At 35.5% G+C, this 19,674-nt stretch overlaps 1 protein-coding gene across 3 annotated transcripts in view; it reads right to left on the bottom strand.

Annotated features, from left to right (window-relative positions):
• ZCCHC4 (zinc finger CCHC-type containing 4) overlaps positions 1 to 19,674 on the bottom strand; it is a 48,178-nt gene that overhangs the window by 4,110 nt on the left and 24,394 nt on the right. For all 3 annotated transcript variants that reach the window (XM_022566555.2, XM_089911728.1, XM_089911729.1), the window contains exons 6-12: positions 16,781 to 16,853; positions 12,443 to 12,593; positions 10,780 to 10,880; positions 3,444 to 3,565; positions 3,123 to 3,198; positions 1,617 to 1,668; positions 962 to 1,106 (exon numbers count right to left, since the gene is read on the bottom strand). In XM_022566555.2, coding sequence (XP_022422263.1) covers positions 962 to 1,106; positions 1,617 to 1,668; positions 3,123 to 3,198; positions 3,444 to 3,565; positions 10,780 to 10,880; positions 12,443 to 12,593; positions 16,781 to 16,853 — 720 coding nt within the window. The remainder of the gene's footprint in view (positions 1 to 961; positions 1,107 to 1,616; positions 1,669 to 3,122; positions 3,199 to 3,443; positions 3,566 to 10,779; positions 10,881 to 12,442; positions 12,594 to 16,780; positions 16,854 to 19,674) is intronic.

Raw genomic sequence — 19,674 nt, 5'->3', positions numbered from 1 at the left:
GGGCTATTTAAGAACCAATAAAGAGCCTACATTGTATTACCAAAATGCAAATTCAGTTTCCACGTGTCATAAGATGACAGAATCAAAGGCTGAGCATGTTGTTTGCAAGCAGAATTACATTGTAATAGTGCAACAACCCCAGATCGATCCTTTATTAGGTTGTATTCTATTCTTAAAGCTTTATAAAAAATTATTTTATAAGACTCTTCAATACACCTCTTTAATTAATTTTTAGAATTCCACTTCTACCCTAGATTACTTAGTGGAAATAATTATTTAAAGTAAATTTGATAAAAAGTAATGGAAAAGGTAGTTTAAATACTAGGCAGAATTCAAGTGGCTGGGCTTTAACGGAAAAAAATGATTTCTACTGACCAAAAAAAAAAACAAATGGAAAAGAATTCTAATACAATCACAAGTAGCTACTAAACCATCAGATACTTCTAATAATAATAGATTTTTTTTCATCACAAGTCATATGATAGCTCAAAATTTTTATCCTGATCTCAAAGGTCATATAATGTTAAACTTGGCTATCTGGTTTTCACATCAGTAAAACAAGAGGACTCAATAGCTATAATCCCTTCAGTTTAAAAGGAAAAAAGTGTAACATTCAAGTTAGCCCAGTTGAAATACCAATAGTTTTTCTAAATATACTATTGTCATTGGTGTAACTTTGCTCTGAATTACACAGCTATATTACACAAATATATAGGAAGTGAGTCACTTTCTACCTTATATTTTGGTTATTTTCATGCCTTACCTGTAAAATTTTAAGCTCTTTGACTCACCTTCATATCCTCCCTCTCCCCATCTATGCAAACAATACCTAACAGTGAAAGCAACAATTAATTTAGCATTTAGCATTTCTGGATCCTCTGATTACTGTGTACTTCTGTGGATTGCTCTGTACAAATATACAAGGAAAATTTTTTCTAGTAAATAAAAGAATTCAACTAACTTGTTAACTTTCTTAGATGTGAAGATGTTAGGACAAGTACTCCGTTTATGATCTAATTCACCACAAATAAAGCAGCCATCTTTAGGGCCGTTGCAAGAATGATCTGGAAGAGCACAGTGATTGCAAATGTTACAGTGGATCCAGGCTGTAAAATAAAAATTAGGTATTAGAAGAGGTTCATTTAATATAATTTTTCATTTGATTAACCTTTATGATAAGGAAGCGTAAATAGTGTTTACTTCAAATATTGTGATTGCTTTGCATAGCTAATTATAATTTGGCTAAAGAGGCCAAGGTTAAGAGGTTGGAATTCCATGTAAACCAGCTAACTTCTTTCTGATACATGGCAACAAATTCAGCCCTTCTGCCCTGAGTCATGAGCTTAGAGCCACTGACAAAATGGGGGCTGGCTGAGTGATACAAAACCCTGTTAAAAGAAGCCAAAGCAAATGCAACACTGAAACAGGGTTAAAGTCATGTCTCTCTTTGAAGGAGAGAACGTACATTTTGGCAAGTGTAAAAACTAAAAAGCAAGTAAATTAAGGCAAGTCTCTATTATTTTTTTCTTTTGTAAATACAGTTAAATAAAAACCCTATTTAGATGAAGAAAAAGTCAAATATTTTCAGAAGATCTCACTTAAGTCTGAATACTTACAAGGCTTTACACACTTTTTGCAGAGAAAGCAATGACTCCATTTCCTGCCATCCTACAAAAACAATTTTTAAATTATGTTTAACTTGTCACTAAAAATCAAATTTCCACAATTAAAAATTAAAATGTCTTATTAAAATCTGTGTAAATTATTCATTCCTTATTTCTCACTTTCCTGGGCTTTACTATTAAATACTTTGATTTTAATTTATGCATTTCTCTACTCAACTCAAACGCCTCCTTGATGGGCCCCAATTTCCTTAACTCTAAAACTGGAGGATTTATCTAAATGATCTTGAAAGTCCACTCCAGATCGAGCAACCCAATCTGCATAAAGAAGGACTCAATGAAAATTTCAAGAGAATTAATGATTCATAGTTTTTATGTGTCTAGCTGGTATAATCCTTAATAACATTCATATTTGAGAACTTAATGTAATTTAGAAGGATAGAGATTACTATTTGAGTAATTTAAAAACTGTGAAATAAAACATACCTAAAAAAGTACATGAGATGCATATGTCCAGTTTAATGAGTATTATAAAGTGAACACTGATGAACTCAACAAGTCAAGAGAAAATACCATCAGTACTCTAGACACTTCCCCACATGCCCCTTCCCAACCCAGCATTCCTCCTTCCCCACTGAGAAACACCTATCTTGGTTTCTGTGATGGTCACTTCCTTGCTTTTGTTTATTTTTTCCACTTACGTGTGCATCTCTAAATAATAAAATTTTGTTTTCCTCATTTTGTACTTTGTATGATCTGAGCATAATTTTTTTTAATGAAGAATACAGATAATTTCTAAACTAATTGGAAATATAAAATCAGATGTGTTACCATAGTTAAAAACCAGTATAACCAGTAATATAATTATAAAGTTATAAAAAATGTACTTTCCAATAGTTATAAAAATATAGCCTTTCCTCTGGCGAATAATATGTGCATATCAGGCAACTAAACTTCACATGTTCTTTCTGACTGGATTTAGTTAAAATAACCGAGTAACCTAAAGGTGATCCCACCTTCCTAAAAAAATAACTAGGAGGTATGTCCCCTGTAGTCCTTCCTCATCTGTAAAAAGCCCTGTCTACTAGTGCTGTGAGGAGTAAATACACAGCACATGTTATTAATTATTGCTTCATCAGAACAGTGATGGTATCTAATAGTTCAATTCCTTATTCGAAACACCTTAATTTTGCCCTCAACAAAATTTAGCCCTTATTTAGTGCCTTATTTGAAACACTAATAATTTTAGCAGTCATACAGTACCATATAAAAATAAACTCAAATAGTTGTTAATGATGATGAAGGCAACTAAGTATTTTAAAAGCCTGCCATACTTTATAATTAGAGAAAAAATATTATATTAAATTATAATTAATAAATGATAATACATTAATACAAATTAAAATATTAACAAAATAACATTAAACAAATGTAATGAAACTAGTAACCTAAAATAAACTAATATGTTTGAGTAAAAACACATTCTAAAGAAAACTGTACCTTGGATGTGCAAGAATTACAGTGTTCACAGTGCTGATTCTCTAGAGAAACATATCGTTGACACAGAGGGCAAAATCTAAGGAGAAAAGAAAAGACTCGAAGAAATCAGCTGCATATACTTATTGAGATTCACAAGGTAGATAAAAGTTCACAAGGCATTTGTCACAAAAATTCGGTGTAATTCAAATTAAATTCAATATAACATTATAGGCCAAATTTAAAAGTAATAAAAGAACTACATGAGTCAGTATGAAAGGCATTTGGTGTTAGATATATGGAACTTTATTTTCAGTGACTTGTGTACTTCAAGGTCTCTCTTACCTGTACCCTTCTTCAATAGGAAGGATTATTTTGTTGGGTGGGATATTGGTGAAAATACGCACAGGAGACTGTTTCCGTCCTGTCTTTCCATGTTTATAAAGTGCATGATTATCATAATCTACCTAGAAAGTTTAAAAAAATTAAAAAGGAAAAATTTCTCAAATGAGTCATCATTCGTTAAGATTCTTTAACCAATAAATGAACAAACTGATGCCAAGGTACAAATTAAATCAGAGTATTTAATAAGAAGTTCTCAAAGGCAAGAGTTTACTTATTAATCAACAGCCTCAGAGGGGCCTCTGTGAGAGTAAAATTTCATTATAAAAAAGGTAAAATTTGTTATGACACATTCATGTTACCTAGGATTCAAAAAACAACTCTAATCTTTTATCCAATGCAATAGACTTTGCAGGAAAGGCTTTTATATAATTAAGACTTTAGCTTTGGGCATTAAAACATTCCACCTTTGATGATCTGTGCCAGCTTGTATAGGGCTTTTCATTTTTTGCCTGTGAAATTCACTGCATGCCCGTTTTCAGTTCCCCAAGGCTCAGTGCAGCCTCAGTGTGGCCCTCCACCATCACTCTCTGACACAGCCAACCCAGCATTCCTCCTTCCCCACTGAGAAACACCTGTCTTGGTTTTTGCGATGGTCACTTCCTTGTGGGGGCCAGGCAGTGGCTCTGCCACTCACTTTTTATGTGACCTCAGGCAAGTCTGCATCATTTTCATCTGGAAAAGGAGGTTACTGATACTTACCTTAGAGTTGTTATGAAAGTTAAATGAGACAATGTATGTAAAACACTGAATTCAGGACCCGGCAAATGGTAGACACAGATAGAAGGATGGAGTGCAGAGGGAATATATAACTATAGTTGTTTTCCCCACAATGACTATTTCGAATGTTTACCTCTCTCCTCAAGATCCCTAACTCAACTTTCCATTTCTGCAGATTATCTGGAAAGTAAACTGAGGCCAACAAGCATGATTTCTATTAGCTTCTTGCTCCCGTCTCCTCCTCCACCCTATCATCCATACACATTCTCAATTTGGTTTTAAACCTGCCATGAATCCACCTGGCCACTAAGTCCATCCATCTTCAGATCAGTAATTCTCAAAGTTTGGTGTCTGGATCAGCAACATCAGCATCACCTGGGACCTTGTTAGAAATGCAAATTCTTGCCCCACCTAGGACCTAATAATACAGAAACTCTGGAGGTGGGACCCTGCAATCTGTTATTTTTAACAAGCCCTCCTGGCACACTAAAGTTTGAGAGCCACGGCTTTACATGACCCACAAGAATACCATGAGATTTTTATAAGGTTAATACAGGTAGATTGCAACTTTCAAGTAAGTTGTAATAAATTCTTTAGATTCTAAATAAGGTTACACTTAAGAATTTACAACAGAACTGACTTGCAAAGTAGCTATTTAATGAGAGAATTACAAAAATGTAAGGAATCGGTGACAATGGAAAGTGAGGCCTTTAATGGGAGGGAGATTCCTAAGCTCTCTCCATGGCTATGCCAATGCCTGCCAGATTTACAGGTGAACAAATTTAGGAAGACTGATTAACAAGCTTCAGCAGTGGGAAAAAAATAAGTACAGGATGAGGAGACTCAGCTAAATGAGAGACAGTGGGGAAAAAAAAAAGCCCTAGGGCGTTTGACATGTGAGCACGCACAGTCCAACGTGGGGAGTCCACAGTCTATCACAAAGGTGTAAGACTGGTGTGGGCTCACAGCCGGCTTACACAGAACTTGTAATATCGTAACAAGGAAGGGAGATGAAGTTAGATCACATTTGAAGCCCTCCATTCAGCTGCTACATTTTAAGAGAGACATTAATAAAGCCAGTTCATTTCTATTGAAAGTAATGGGAATAAATAGGGCTTATAGTTTAACAGATTGGGGGTGTTTATTCAGAAAAGAGAAGACTGGGAGGATCTGATAGCTATGTTATAACTGAAGGGGTGTCATGTGGAATAGAAATTAGACTTATCCTTTATTGCTTCGGAAAACAGAAGTAGGACCAATGGTTAGAAGTTAATAGGGAGCATATTTTATCTCCATATGAGAAAATTTTCTAACGATTAGAGCTATTAAATAAATTGAGTTGCCTTGTAAGGCTGTAGGACTTTGCTCAGGGAAAGCATTCAAGTGAGACTAGATGACTGCTTGTCATGAATTTAGTGGAAAGGATTATTACATTGGGAAGTCAGCCTACGTTAAGGCTATGCATCTTTACAACTTTAAAATTCTATGAATATACGTTACCTATTAGAGGCTAAGATACAAAAGTAGATTTTACTTCAAAATCACCGTAAAATAGTACCTTAAGTAGTTTTCTTTTAAAATGATTTAAATTCATAATTTTTCCCTAATGCACCTTCTCTATGTATTCAGTAAATATATGGTACCATATTAAATTCAACAAAGATATTTTGAACATTTATGAGTGTCATAAGAAAAAAAAATTCTTCCCAAGAGAATCTTATGAAGATTTTCAAATGCTGGAAAAGAGTATCTCAGAAAGATTTTTAGTAAATGGAATAGTCCATGCCATATAATAGATAGCAGATGGAAGAGAGGGGAAAAAAAAGAATTTCTTTATGGTTACCTAAGGAGTCAGAGAATGTGTGCGTCAGGGAGCTGGTTGATTACTTGATTTTGCATAACCTAATTGAGATTATTATTATTTTTAAATGTGGGTTTGTTGTGCTAATTAACTATAAACATATGGTATGTAAAATGCATGCTGCTAGGGTAAATTAATGTACCTCTAACATACATCCATATTTCATAGCTTCATCCACACAAATAAACCTCCTATGGAAGTGCTGTAAAGCAAACACAATTTTGCAAATTGCGTATCACTAGTGGTAGAGCTGATACACCATTTTCCCATCATTATCCCTGACATTTCACTCACAATGATGATGAGAGGCATTTTTGAATAGAAAATTTCTCCCATGGAACTGATTAATGTGATGAAGTACTGTATAGAAATGAGGGAAAGCACAAAATCTCTGCAATTCCTAACTTTTAATTTTATCTATACACAAATTTCTTCTGCAACATGAGACTGAAACTAGTTATATGGAAAACAAGACATTCAAGTCGACAAACATTTATTATTCTGCACCTACTATGCTCCAGGTATCATGCTAGGAAACAAAGCTTAAATAAAACAGAGTACATGTTTGTATTTTCATAAATCCCTAAAGTGTGTTCTGTTTAATTTCAATATATTCAAAAGATTCCAAGTGAACTCTTCAGCTCCATCAATCAACTTCTACCATAGCAATAAGGTTTTTTAGTCACACCATATTCCATGTAACCTCTTATTTTAAATATCATATGTATTACACAGACATACACATACATATGTGTGTGTGTTATTCCTCATCACTTCAAATCCATTAAATGTTTTATGTTTATTGAATTTTGAGAATTTCACGTGTCACCTTATAATTACAATCATTTCTCAGAAATTCCTGTCAAAACCTCTTCATTTCTGAACATGAAACCAGACTCGAATAACAAACAGTTTTCTAAACAGGACGATTTTTTAAAAGACAGCTTTAAAAAAAAGCAAAGATCTCTACTTTTAACAATCCAGACAAATGTCCCAGATTAAGCAGAAACAAGAGATCAAAGCATGTTCAAGGTGGAAGGGAAGTGAGAAGATCTAGTTCAGATATGGTAAATACAGGACCTGAATGCCATCACTCCCTGACCCTGACCCTGTGGCAGACATCACTAATCAGTCACGCTACTCTTTGCCACTGAGCCTGGTATTCTCAACAAATTCTCCAGAAAGTCACTACCAATTTATCAGGCTTAAGTCTAAAAGTAAAACTTATCCGGCATCCTTTTTCTGGTTCAGTCATTTTATTTTATAGGTAAGGAAACAGAGACCTGGAAAGATAAAGTGACTTCCCTCAAGATTATATTTAATCTTCTAAAAGGCAGTGCTAAGACTCAAACTTCTTCTGACTCTAAATCAGAATTTCTTTTCATTACCAAATCCTTCCTTTCTAATCTGCCCTTAATAAAGCTCTTGGTTTTCTACGTCTTTGATAGCTATTTTATTCTGTACTCATCAAGTGCTTTATCACTGAAGAGTCTACATGATTTATAGTTTATGAAGATTTGCAGCATTTCCGCCTTCCTCTTACCTAGAAAGTATTTCCAAAAAAGGAGATTTAGTGATTTTTTTTTTTTTTACTGCATTGTGGTTTTGGGGCTTATAATCATCTCAGGCAATGTCAGAAAGAAGGCCTAATCAAGGTCTATGGGAAAAGACCTGTGAAGGAGGAGAGGAAACTTTCAAATTTTTCTTTTGATGAAGGTGGCTAATATAAAAGGAAAAAAATTACCACAAAATGAAGTTAAAGTAACAAAAGAAAAAAAAAAAAGAATGCAAAAGGCTCAGAAAGGACAATAAATCCAGAGAGAGTTTCAAAAAAAAAATAGTAGAAAAATCATCAAAGGAGAGGTACAACAAACAAAGTTTACATATACCCTAGGAGATCTGGCAAAATCAGTTTCTCCCACTGAGCATGTAATGGGCAGTAGTGTTCTTATATTTAATAGGAATCATGAAAAAATGAAGATTTTTTTTGTTTTATAGGTTTTATTCTAATTCTTCTTCTCAAAGGTTGGCTTTCTCTTTATTGGAAAGACTGCTTTTCACCCTGATACACGTGGCCTAATTAGAACACTTTCCACCAATGCACTGAATCATATGATTACTTTCAGTAAGCTTGGACCTTGGAACTAGTTCTTAAAATTAGAACTACAGTATTTCCAAAAGTTCTTTCCTAGTAACACAGGCTGTCTAAACAAACAATAACTGGTTACTACACATTAATAATCGCTTTCATCTGCTTTATTCTGGATCTGCCTTCTTCTGCCTCCTCACCAACTCAAACTCTTGCCCACAGTGAAAACTCATCTCTAAATGTGGATGAAACAGTCTTCTGAGGAACGATGTGTTTTGCAGTTAAAATACTGTGTTTTCTGACATAAAAATTGAAGAAAAGTTTTACCCCCATTCTGGGGCCATCTGAATGATGACTATAGTGATGGTTACGACAATGCTTATAGCAATAACCTTTTTTCTGTATTTGCTGTGTGTGAGGGATGAGGCTAAATCTTTTAATGTATTGTCTCAAGTAATTCTTAAAACCTTATGAAGCAGATATATTATTACTATGCTCATTTAACAGGTAAGATGAGTTTCAGAGAGTTAGATAAAATGTGTAAGACTAGCTAGTAGGTGGCAGAACCAGCATTATAACCCAGTTCCTTTTCAACTCCAGAGTTCGTGCTCTTTTTCATTCAAATATTCATTCAACATGTACAGGGCACCTACTACGTGCCAAACATTGTATTAGATGATTATTCACTGTCAAAGGCAGCAGGTGCTCCTGGAAACCAGAAATAGTTTACTTAGTTAACGTCTTTAGGATATGTCAGCTATCTCTGCATTGCAAATGTCCATATTAGAAGCATCCTTCAGATAAGAAACAGAAAACTGGATGCCCTAAAAAGGAAAGTAAACCAGCTTTGAGAAGATATATGGTATGGATTTGCCTAAAGCAGAGCTCAAGAAGTCAAGGTTAAAATGACTTGTGCTACACACTTTTGGAAAGGACACTGTTAATATGGTTCAAGAGCCATAAAAAAGTCCATTAAATTTGATAATGTAACTTTTATAATTCTATTTTAGTTTTGGAAATTTATTTTAAGGGAGTTATGGAAAATATGGAGAAATTATATGAATAAAAGATGTTCATGGCAGTGTTATTTATAGTACCTTAAAGGTGGGAGCAACCTCTAAGTCCAAAAAGAAGAGAATGATAACATAGCCTATTGATGGAACAATTTACTTATTAAAAGCATAAGATTATGTAGCTACATTTTAAAATATACACTTATATAAGGCAGAAATGAAGAAAGCAGAATTCATATTCATCTTCTATGATTACAAATATGTAAAAGTGTTTTTTAAAAAGACTGGATGTGAATACAGCTGACCCTTGAACAGCATGGTTTGAACTGCGTGGGTCCACTTATACGTGGATCTTTTTCAATAGTAAATACTGAACCAAAGTTGGTTGGATCCACAGATGTGAAACTGCAGATACGGAGAAACCTCACATACAGAGGGCTGATTATAAGTTATACACCAATTTTCAACTGCACCCATAATCCTCCCGTTGTTCAAAAGTCAACTGGACCTCAAAATTATATTTGCTATGTGAGGTAGAATCACAGGTAGGATCTATCCCCTCATTTCTGGTAACACTGTTTCATTATTTCTAAATAATTTTCATAATAGTGTATATCTTCAAGACTAGAAAGATTAGAACCAAGTGCTATAGGGAATTATACCCATTATCTTGTAATAGCATATAATGGAATATAATCTGCAAAAATACTGAATCACTATGCTGTACACCTGAAACTAACACAATATTGTAAATCAACTATATATATAAAAAAAAGAAACAAGTGCTATCTTGGAACAACTAGTGAAGACGTTTACAGTTCTAGGGCTGAAAAGAATGAATCAGAGGCTAGTCAACTGCTCAGAAAAATCAAATAGAAAAATGTCATTACAAAAGTGGAAGCAGTGCCCACTTGGTGACCACACATAGTGATGGCGACAACAGGGTTAACCTCAGAACCCAAGGAAATGAATCCAGGAGAGTGGACATTGAAACAGAAGGAGTTGAAGGACAAGGATGCAAAGGAGGAGGTCCAGTCAGTCTGCCCTGAATCAGCACACCCACACCTCAGCATCTCTGCTTCTCTGACACGCCACAACCTTGGGCACGCCCCTCCTTAGAGATCCTGGCATCCTCTGAGCAGCAAAGTTAAGTGTACATGGCGTTCCACCCACCAGAAAAAGCACTTTACTTCTCTACAACCTCCGAATGGAGAAAACCTATGTTCACAATGATGACCCTGGGGTGCTGCACAATCTTCTGGTGATGCTGAAAGATCAGATCGTTTGGTCTAAACCTGGCTACAGTTCAGAGTCACCCGGGAAACTTGGTAAAATATTTTTTCTTAGGGCTTTACCCTCTGATTTTGGTTTAGTAGGTTTATTTTGGTACCTAAGAATCTATATTTTTAGTAAGCACCCTAGAGATTACAGACATTTAGGAACTACTGCACTAAGTGACATATGATATAGTTTTAGTGTTTCATGCAGCTTATAGTGTTTGCAGTTACTAAAACCGATGAATCATCTTACCAGAATATTTATTTAAGCAGAATATCCATTCCCCAACCATGTCAGAAAACAGAATATTTACTATACCTGGTAATCCAGCATGCAGAAGCTTGGGAAAAACTGACAAATTCTGGATTCAAAAAAATAGGGAAAAATCCAGAATATGGGTAGTTCTTTGTGGCTGTTATCTAATGGATCACAAAAAAAGAGAAAAGAAAATAAGAAACTGATATTAAAGAAAAAAATAAAGTAGAAAGCTGTTACTGAAAATATATGGTATTGGGAGAAATTGTAATCCTTCAATACATTTAAATCATACAAACGAAGAGATGATTTACCAGGGTACCATTTACAACTTGACCTTTCCCAAGAGTCAATGGAAACATTCTTTTATATCTAAACACAGCTATACATGGTATGTAAAAGTTATCTTTACATGCATATCACTATAGTCCAGGTAAAGGCAAAGATATTACAAAAAAAGTGGGAGATAAAAAATGAGCATCACTTTGAAGCACAAAGGTGGTTGTGATATGGTAGAAGGAAACCTGGACCAAAATGCAGAAGGCCTTAGGTCTGAATCTTAGCTCTGCCATAACTCACTATGCCAGCTTTCAGGGTGAATCCATCTTTTCTGAATCATGCAAGATTCTTATGAACAATTTTATCCAAATTAATTTTTATGAGAGACAGGGAACATAGCTATTAATTACAGAGCACCTGATACAGGCTAGTACAATGCTAGGTGCTTTCTGTATGTTATCTCCTTAAATAACCCCTGGAGTTAGGTGTTAATATAGTAATCTCATTTCACAGATGCGGAGACTGAAGCTGCAAAATTTAAGCAATTTGTTCAAATTCATGCAGCTAATAAGCAGCAGAATCAGTTCAAGCTCACAAAGCTTTTTATTGCTTTCCCAACAACAATGACTTTATCCACTCTGATAAGTAGACTTCAGAACCAAAAATAAGTGGAATACTTAGCACTGTGAGTCATGTTTTAAATTTCATTTGCATCCTGTCCCCAAAGCACACTATTTATATAGCACAATTAATGGAGAAGCTTGATCACAAATTCCTGACACTCTTACATTTATCAACTTGCAGGTTGGAAACTGAAAAATGATTATACTGACTAATTAGATAATTACATAAAATACTTTGACGTCCTAAGCCATTTTAAGCTGAATATCCCCCAGTCATTAACCCACTTCTAAGCTTGGGTATCCATGTGACACTGATAACCACTGTTAGGCGCCTGGACAGCCAACCTTCCCACACAAATCCTGGCACAGTTTAGAGCTGTGGACCAGAGGCTGGGTGCCTTCCTAGAGTTCTGGGCAAGACTTTTGGAAGAGGAAATGTAAGGTCTAAGCGGGCAGAGATAAGTGTCTGTCTTGTTCACCCTTCCATTCCCAGCACCTAAACAGTACCTGGTACATAGTGGCCATTCAGGAAATATTTACTGAAGAAATGCCAACAGTTCACTGCTATTCTTCATAATGTCCCCTTATGCCCACCAAAAACAAATACTTTACCTATGAGCCATTTTTAAAACACATGATTAGAATAATACGAAGTGTATCATGACGATAAAGTTATTATCAAATAAGTCTATTTTTAAAAAAAGAAGAGAACGCAAGACATGTATATTTTATCAGTGCTCTGATTCACTGAGCTCTGCTAATATTTGACAGGAAGTATATACATAGATACATGTTTATTTTGCAGTAAGTAATAAATTACACACCTTGGCTTTGACCTTCTTTCCACATAGCAATTAACTTCTTGAATGTAACAGCCAGAGGTTCAACCAAGCCACCAAAAGGAGGATCTGTCACCATAATGACTCCTTCACCTTTATCCTTCTGTAAAAATGTTCTGCATACTTCAAGGGCAGCCTGGAACAAACAGAAATTCATTTCTAAATTAGGACTAAAGGGAGGTACTTCATCCTATTGGGAGGAGAATGCATTAGGCTCAGTCTCACTCTTCGGAGTGAACTTCACCCACCCTGCCACCCCAGAGTCCCTCAGTGACATCCTGAAGCCTCTCTCATTCAGCCCCCGTAAGATTTTATCTTTGGGTTCCTTGATAAGTGGGTTTTTAAAATTGCAAATTCAAACACCATCACTATCAGAGGACTACACATTCAAATGGTTAAATTAAAAAACTAAATTTAGTAACCTAAAAGAGAGAAACTCATTACCCATGAGGACTATCTAAAATGCTAAATTCAATTGAACAAACAGAAGCAAGGACTGTGCTAAACACTGGAGACACAAAGACGAATAAGACATATTTTTTCCTGTCTGGTTTGTCCACCACCATAAGTTCAGGTTAATGAGAGCCAAATTACCAGTTAAACATGCACATGTTTTTGAGTGCCAGGTAAATGACAGGCACATTTGAACATGCAAAGTAAATAAATGAAAGCTCACAAATAAAGCTTATCCAGGCCATGAAACCATGCCATTAACACATTTTCCCAGCAAGCTGACGTGTTTTTAGTGATTGCAAAGTTAACATTAAAAACTGTCTAGGATATTTATCACTTCTTTGCTTTGGGAGAAGTCAGTAAGAGACAGACCTGTAATATTAGCTCTAATCTACTGACTTTGTAGTTGCTTTCAAGTACTTATCTATAAAAGCAAATCAACACAGTATACAAAATGGCAGAAGATTTGAAAGCTTAATGGCATTTAAACTTTAATAAACCTATATGTACTTTATAATAAAATATATATTGCTTTACTACTAAATCAACTTAGAAGACCCAACTGATGAAAGGAAAAAAATCACAACATCCTAATCCCTTTTCTCTAGTAAAGTCTTTATTAACTTCCTCCTGAAAGTCCTACAGCAAAGGATGGTGTCAAGAAGGTTAATCATTTTTCAAGTGCTGCCTGGCACTTCCTTAACCTGCCTACACGAACAAGGACTAAAAGTACAGATGATGTCACTGAGAAACTTCAAATTCCTTAGAGTAAACCAGCTATACTCCAATACAAATTTTAAAATAAATAAATTAAAACCCCTTAGAGTTAAAAGTAGAAAAAAGAAAATCAGTGAATGAGGCCTGAACTCTTAACCAAATTAAAAAAGAAATTAAAGAATATCTTCCCAGGTAAGAGTCAATGGTGGGATGTCCCGTTCTAGGTTGCTGAGGGTCCTAATGTTGACCACCTACGGGAAACAGACACTTGCTTACGCCACCAAGGTTGACTTAACTCTGTTCTTCATCTCAGTCATCAATAAAAAAGTGCTCGGCATTTTAAATAGCCACTCTCTGTACACACTTTAACCACCTTACCAATAAGGCGTATGACATTTTTTATTACCCAAAAGACTATATTATTTGCTATGAAAAAACTCCTGTGCAGAAAACTCCTACTTTTTAATCCCATGAACTGTGAAGAGCTTCTGTGCAGTGGCAGAGGCTTAGATCCTCAAAGGCACATGGTACCTCAAAGGCTTATATGCCTTCACAGACAGACACCTAGTAGACACTTAAATGCTTTGGTGATTGATTAGTAGATGGTAATCTCTACTGAAAACCCTGCCTCCGTAAGTAGGTAGAAAAAGGGGAGACAGTAAAATCATTAAACAATAGTTTTCTGTAGGTCATTCTCTACAGTTGCAGTGCCATTTAGTGGCTGCTCCTAAAATACAGAGAAAGGAGAGCCTGAACTGGATGACTGTTTTCTTCTGTGAAACAGAACATGGAGCTCAGTCTTGGCAGCTTATTCCAACTGTTATTCTAGAAACTTGTAAGGTAATTCTATAAACTCTCAATAAAAGTTACATAGAATTTCCTAGAGAAGGCTACTTACATGTTATTTTCTTAAGATATATGAAATTGCTAGCCAACTCTTTGGTATGTAAATGTAATTTTACTCTTGTCTTTATTGTTCAAATTAAAAAGCAAAATCATGGTCTGGTATTAAAAACAAATAAACAAATACCTGACCCACTACTGCAGCATCAAGCAGTAATATGAACTCAGTTCCTTCCTCAGCTGTGTCACCAGTGCTGACAACCCCCCTGAGCTCAAAGCCCCACAGTTTCAAGAGACCACACTGGACACTTGCACGTCGATGTCGTGCCAGCCCCACAAACTCAACATTTCCAAACGTCGCTTCCACACTTCCCTACTCTCTGTTTTGAAGAATGGAAGATGAATCCAGGTCACGGCCCCATGTCATCTTTTTTTTTTTTTTTTGTGGTACGCGAGCCTCTCACTGTTGTGGCCTCTCTCGTTGCGGAGCACAGGCTCCGGACACACAGGCTCAGCGGCCATGGCTCACGGGCCCAGCCGCTCCGCGGCATGTGGGATCTTCCCGGACCGGGGCACGAACCCACGTCCCCTGCATCGGCAGGTGGACTCTCAACCACTGTGCCACCAGGGAAGCCCCCCATGTCATCTTTGACTTCACCCCCGGTACACTTATCACCACGTCTTCTTTTTTTTTCTTTTTTTAATTGAGGTATAACTGACGTATAACGTTGTATTAGTTTCAGGTGTACACAGAGTAATTACACCAAGTCTTCTGGTTTCCATATGGGAAATGCCTTCAGAATCCACTTCTTTCCTCTCTTTTCCCCACTGTCACTGTCCGAGGTGAGAAGCCCCTCTTCATCTTCTGTCAAGCGGTCTTTCAATTCCTCATTCTCCTTCATGCTCATCGAATCAGTTCTCAAATTCTAATGCTTATCAACCACACAAGCGCTTTGGGAAACAGTGAAGTCTAATTCTAACTGTTACTTACTTCACTACTTGGTTTTCATAGCTTTCACGGCTGAAAAATATGTATCCCCATGCTAAACGGATTCTGATGGAAGGAGTACATCACTGGCTATACTTACTAAATCTCATTTTTCAATAAGTCTCATTTTTTCAACCCCAACCAACAATTTAGAATCTATTTTCATTTCCTGAATGCTTAGTTTTTTAGTCTTGCTTGGTTTTCATTCTATCATTAGCTAGTATCTTAAAGCACAATATATACTTAAAACATGACTCACAATTCTTTAAAAATTGATATATACCCATCACATATATGTATGGATATGCTTCAAGCAGTCTTGATAATTTCAAACATTTTTGACCAACCTCCTGTCAGGTGTGATTACTTGGTTGGTTATAGATTTTATTTTGTAATGGGACTGACAAAGAGCTCAAATTAGGAGTAGAAATACCAGCTCTGCTATGTTGTTTATTCACAATGATGTTATTAACATCATATTGAAAGAAGATTTTTTTAAACCACTCTCCCTTTTTTATAAGGTTATTTTTTTTTAGAGTAGTTTTAGGTTTACACCAAAATTGAGAGGAAGGTACAGCGATATCCCACATACCCCTGCCCCACACATGGATAACCACTCCCACTATCAACAGCGCCCACCAGAGTGGGACATTTGTTAGAAGTGATGAACCTAAACTGACACATTATCACCCAGAGTTCATAGATTGGAGTTAACTCTTGACACTGTCTATTTTTTAAGGATTAGTTTAATAAAACCATAAATCCCCTTAACTGGGACATGAAATTTATCAGGAAGGCAGACAGCAAACAACTAACTACAGAATTATTTAATTACAGCATCATAAATCTACAAAGGAGAACCTGACCTTGTCTGAGGGCCAGGGGAGGCTAAAGAAAGTGACTTGGAACAGGGTTCTGAAGGATGAGGTGACATTAACAAGGCAAAGAGAGAGTAGAAGGTGGAGGGAACAGCATGGGCAAAAGCTCCTGTGGTGGAAAGGTCAGTTTGAGATGAAGGTCATATGTCCTGAACATGAACAGCAAAGCAGGAACAGGGAGAGGACAGGCTGGAGAGTGGCAGGGGTCAGATCACAAACAGCTACGTGAGTCTTGGTGAGAAAGTCGCTCTTCACCCAAGAAGCAGTGAAAAGTCATGAAAGATGAATAACATGATCACCTCTAGGTGCTCAATACACACTCAGTGAATGAACAAAAATAAATATCAATGAATGGTAGAAAAGCCACCATTTGCTCTTGAGGGACCCTAGAAAAATAATGAAGAAAATACAATAAAAGAAAGAGATAATTGTCATAATTCTTACCTTTCCATCAAAGAAGTGATGGTTAAACATGTTATAATGGCAAAAACTATCTTCCATATAAAACTGTGAATACCTGTAAGATAATTTGTTTATTACTGCAGTTACTTGTCTGGTCATAGTTATACATAAATAAATAAATAAATGTAAACTAAATTTTAAAACTATGAAATCACACCTTTAATAAAATCAATTTCATCATCCTTTAGTCTTTTGAAATAAAGAATACTTTCCCAAAATCTCAAGAAGTCAGCAACAGAGGATGAATAACAAACTTAAATTATGGTCCCAAGTTTAATAAACCAGTGGCGAAACTACAGAACACTCATATATAAAAAACACATATAATCTTCTGGTTCCTACGGACCAGAAGATTCTACATAAATAATCATGTCCCTGATAGATTATTATGCAACTTAAGCTTGAGATGGGCTGGCAATTAAAATACATCTCTCATAGTTAATAATTTTAAGGAAAATACTGAATCAACATTTCTTCTCAACAGCTGTTAATTATTTTCTTCCGTGGTTAACAAAAAAAGGTATTTAATACAGAGTTTTTCTTGTCTATTGTGAATTAGCTTAATAAAATATGCTTCTCAATATGTAAGAGAAAAGAAGTACGCACATTTCATATATACTGAATTAGTGCCAGGAAAGAGGATATTTATTTACTGATTGAATCATTTCATTCTTCTAACATACTACTTTAAAATGCAGTCAGTAATGAATGAGAGTACCAGCTTCGGGTATTAACATTTTATAAATTTTCGCTAATTTACTAGGCAAAATTCATACCACATCATGGCTTAAATTTGCATTTATTTGACTTCTTACAAAACTGAGTTTTCTTTATTCCTTAATTTTATTTGTACTGCCTAGGTCTGTTTTTCCCATTTATGTCTATGGGCCTTAATGTCTTTCTTGCTGATTTCTGAGTTTTTTTTTGTATAATATAGAAACCTCTTTTACCTCAATAGGATTTTGAACTTCCACAGTTTTGTCATAAACAATTCACATATGAACCACACCATCCTTCTACAGAATTCATAACCTAGTAGAAAGACTGAGAAAAAATCAGGGACACATCCTTACTTACACAGCTTCTTTAACCAAATCACGATACGGCGCTTCTTTGCTTCTACTTCTACTCAAAGTTATTTATGACCATCTATAACTGATCACCAACCATGCTGAGTATTTAATACAATGGACAAGCCTAGTTTATCCTCTTCCTATTACACTGAGGCTAAGAGTACAGCTGTACAGTCGGGTGGTCTGGTTTCAAACTCTGGGTCTCTCACTTACTAGCTGTGTAATCTTAGTAAGTTATTTAACCTATCTGAGCCCCAGTTTCTTCGTCTACAAAATAGGAAAATAGTTTCTATAATACTTCATAGGACTTGGTAAGAATAAATAAGATAATGTATGTAAAGTGTTGAATACAATGCCAGCTACACAGCATATACTGAAATGTCAGGTATCATTATTTTAATAAATACCAGCTATAAAGATGTATGTCTCAGTGACTCCAATGTTAGGGAATTACGTTTATGCCCAATCAAGATATCTCCTCCTATAATTTAAATCCGTTTCTTGTTATTCTGTGGAGATGGAAGAACAGCTGTTCGCCATTCTCAGTACAATATCCTTTAATATCACTTAAGATCCTGTTAGTACATCTGATGATTTCATAAAACAAATTTGCACTGAAGAAATAAACAGAAGGTCTGAATAACTGAAAAATATTTAAACTATATACTGTAACCCAAGGAACATTCCAAAACACTGTGGGACAATGTAAATTACCATTAATAAACAAATGTCTTCCTCTTTAACCAAATCCCAAATAGCTGATAATATAGCTATATCAGTTACTTAATTTACACATATATATTAATACTAGTACAGCTGTGGATCAACCATCATTTGAGAGTGTTCTTCACTCTTGCATTGCTTTGTGTGAGCAAGGGAAAATACAATCTCTTTTTAAATATATTTCTACCACCCTCCATTTATTTTCATTGCTTCATGATGCAATAGTCATTTTTTAAAATTAAAAAAAAAATTTTATTTACATAAAATTCAGCATAGCACACTCATCCAAAATGTTCTGGGCAGCAGTGGGCAGAGCCAGAGAGAGAAAAAAGCCAAGATTTCAGCTCTAAGTTTCCATCAAACACAAACAAGGAAGCATAATTATTCATATTTTAAATTATGAAAACTCACTCAATATCACCCTCTTAGAATGAAATTGGCCACAAAGAATTATTCTCTCCATTGAATAAGGCAAACAAAACCAATCAGAAATGCATGCACTTGAAAACTGCTCAAAAGGACATTCATTTAATTTGGCCATTCATTCTCTTTAAATCAGAGTCAGTTACCAAGTATGAAACATGTTCTACACAAAGGAAATGTAATCAAGAGCTGAATAAAACTAGTTCATGAAATAAGCCTAAAAAATACATTTTTTTGATACAACTTTATTTGGATGATAGTTTGCCAAACAGTGTTTCATATCTTTCATGCTAAAATTAGAGCATATAGAAATCCATCTTAGCAAATGTTAACTTCATATCTTAGACCCCAAGAAAAGGACATTTACCGCACATTTACATACAGCCCTGGAGTTGAGGCAGTTCTCTGCAGCCTTGCACAGACCTTACGTAGGGCAACAACAAGCCAAAGTCAAAGTGCCAGAAGGAACTATTCAGTACCACTTTATACCACAAAGGAATGTTTCCCTGATTTAACTGTGGTCCTTGTGAGAAATCTGAGCCAACCCCACACTCCATCATAGTGTAAATACAGGCAACAGGCTGAGTTCATTCTGGCTACAAACATATGTCAATAAACCAGCTCTATCTTAGCACCCAATGTTGACCTTTTACAGAA

Source organism: Delphinapterus leucas, chromosome 5 (assembly GCF_059928025.1).
Source record: "Delphinapterus leucas isolate spDelLeu-1000000601 "Yukka" chromosome 5, BTC_Dleu_Yukka2, whole genome shotgun sequence".
NCBI classification, from domain to species: Eukaryota; Metazoa; Chordata; class Mammalia; order Artiodactyla; family Monodontidae; genus Delphinapterus; species Delphinapterus leucas.
The sequence above is the reverse complement of the archived record's forward strand: the minus strand, read 5'-3'. Positions and strand labels throughout refer to the sequence as shown.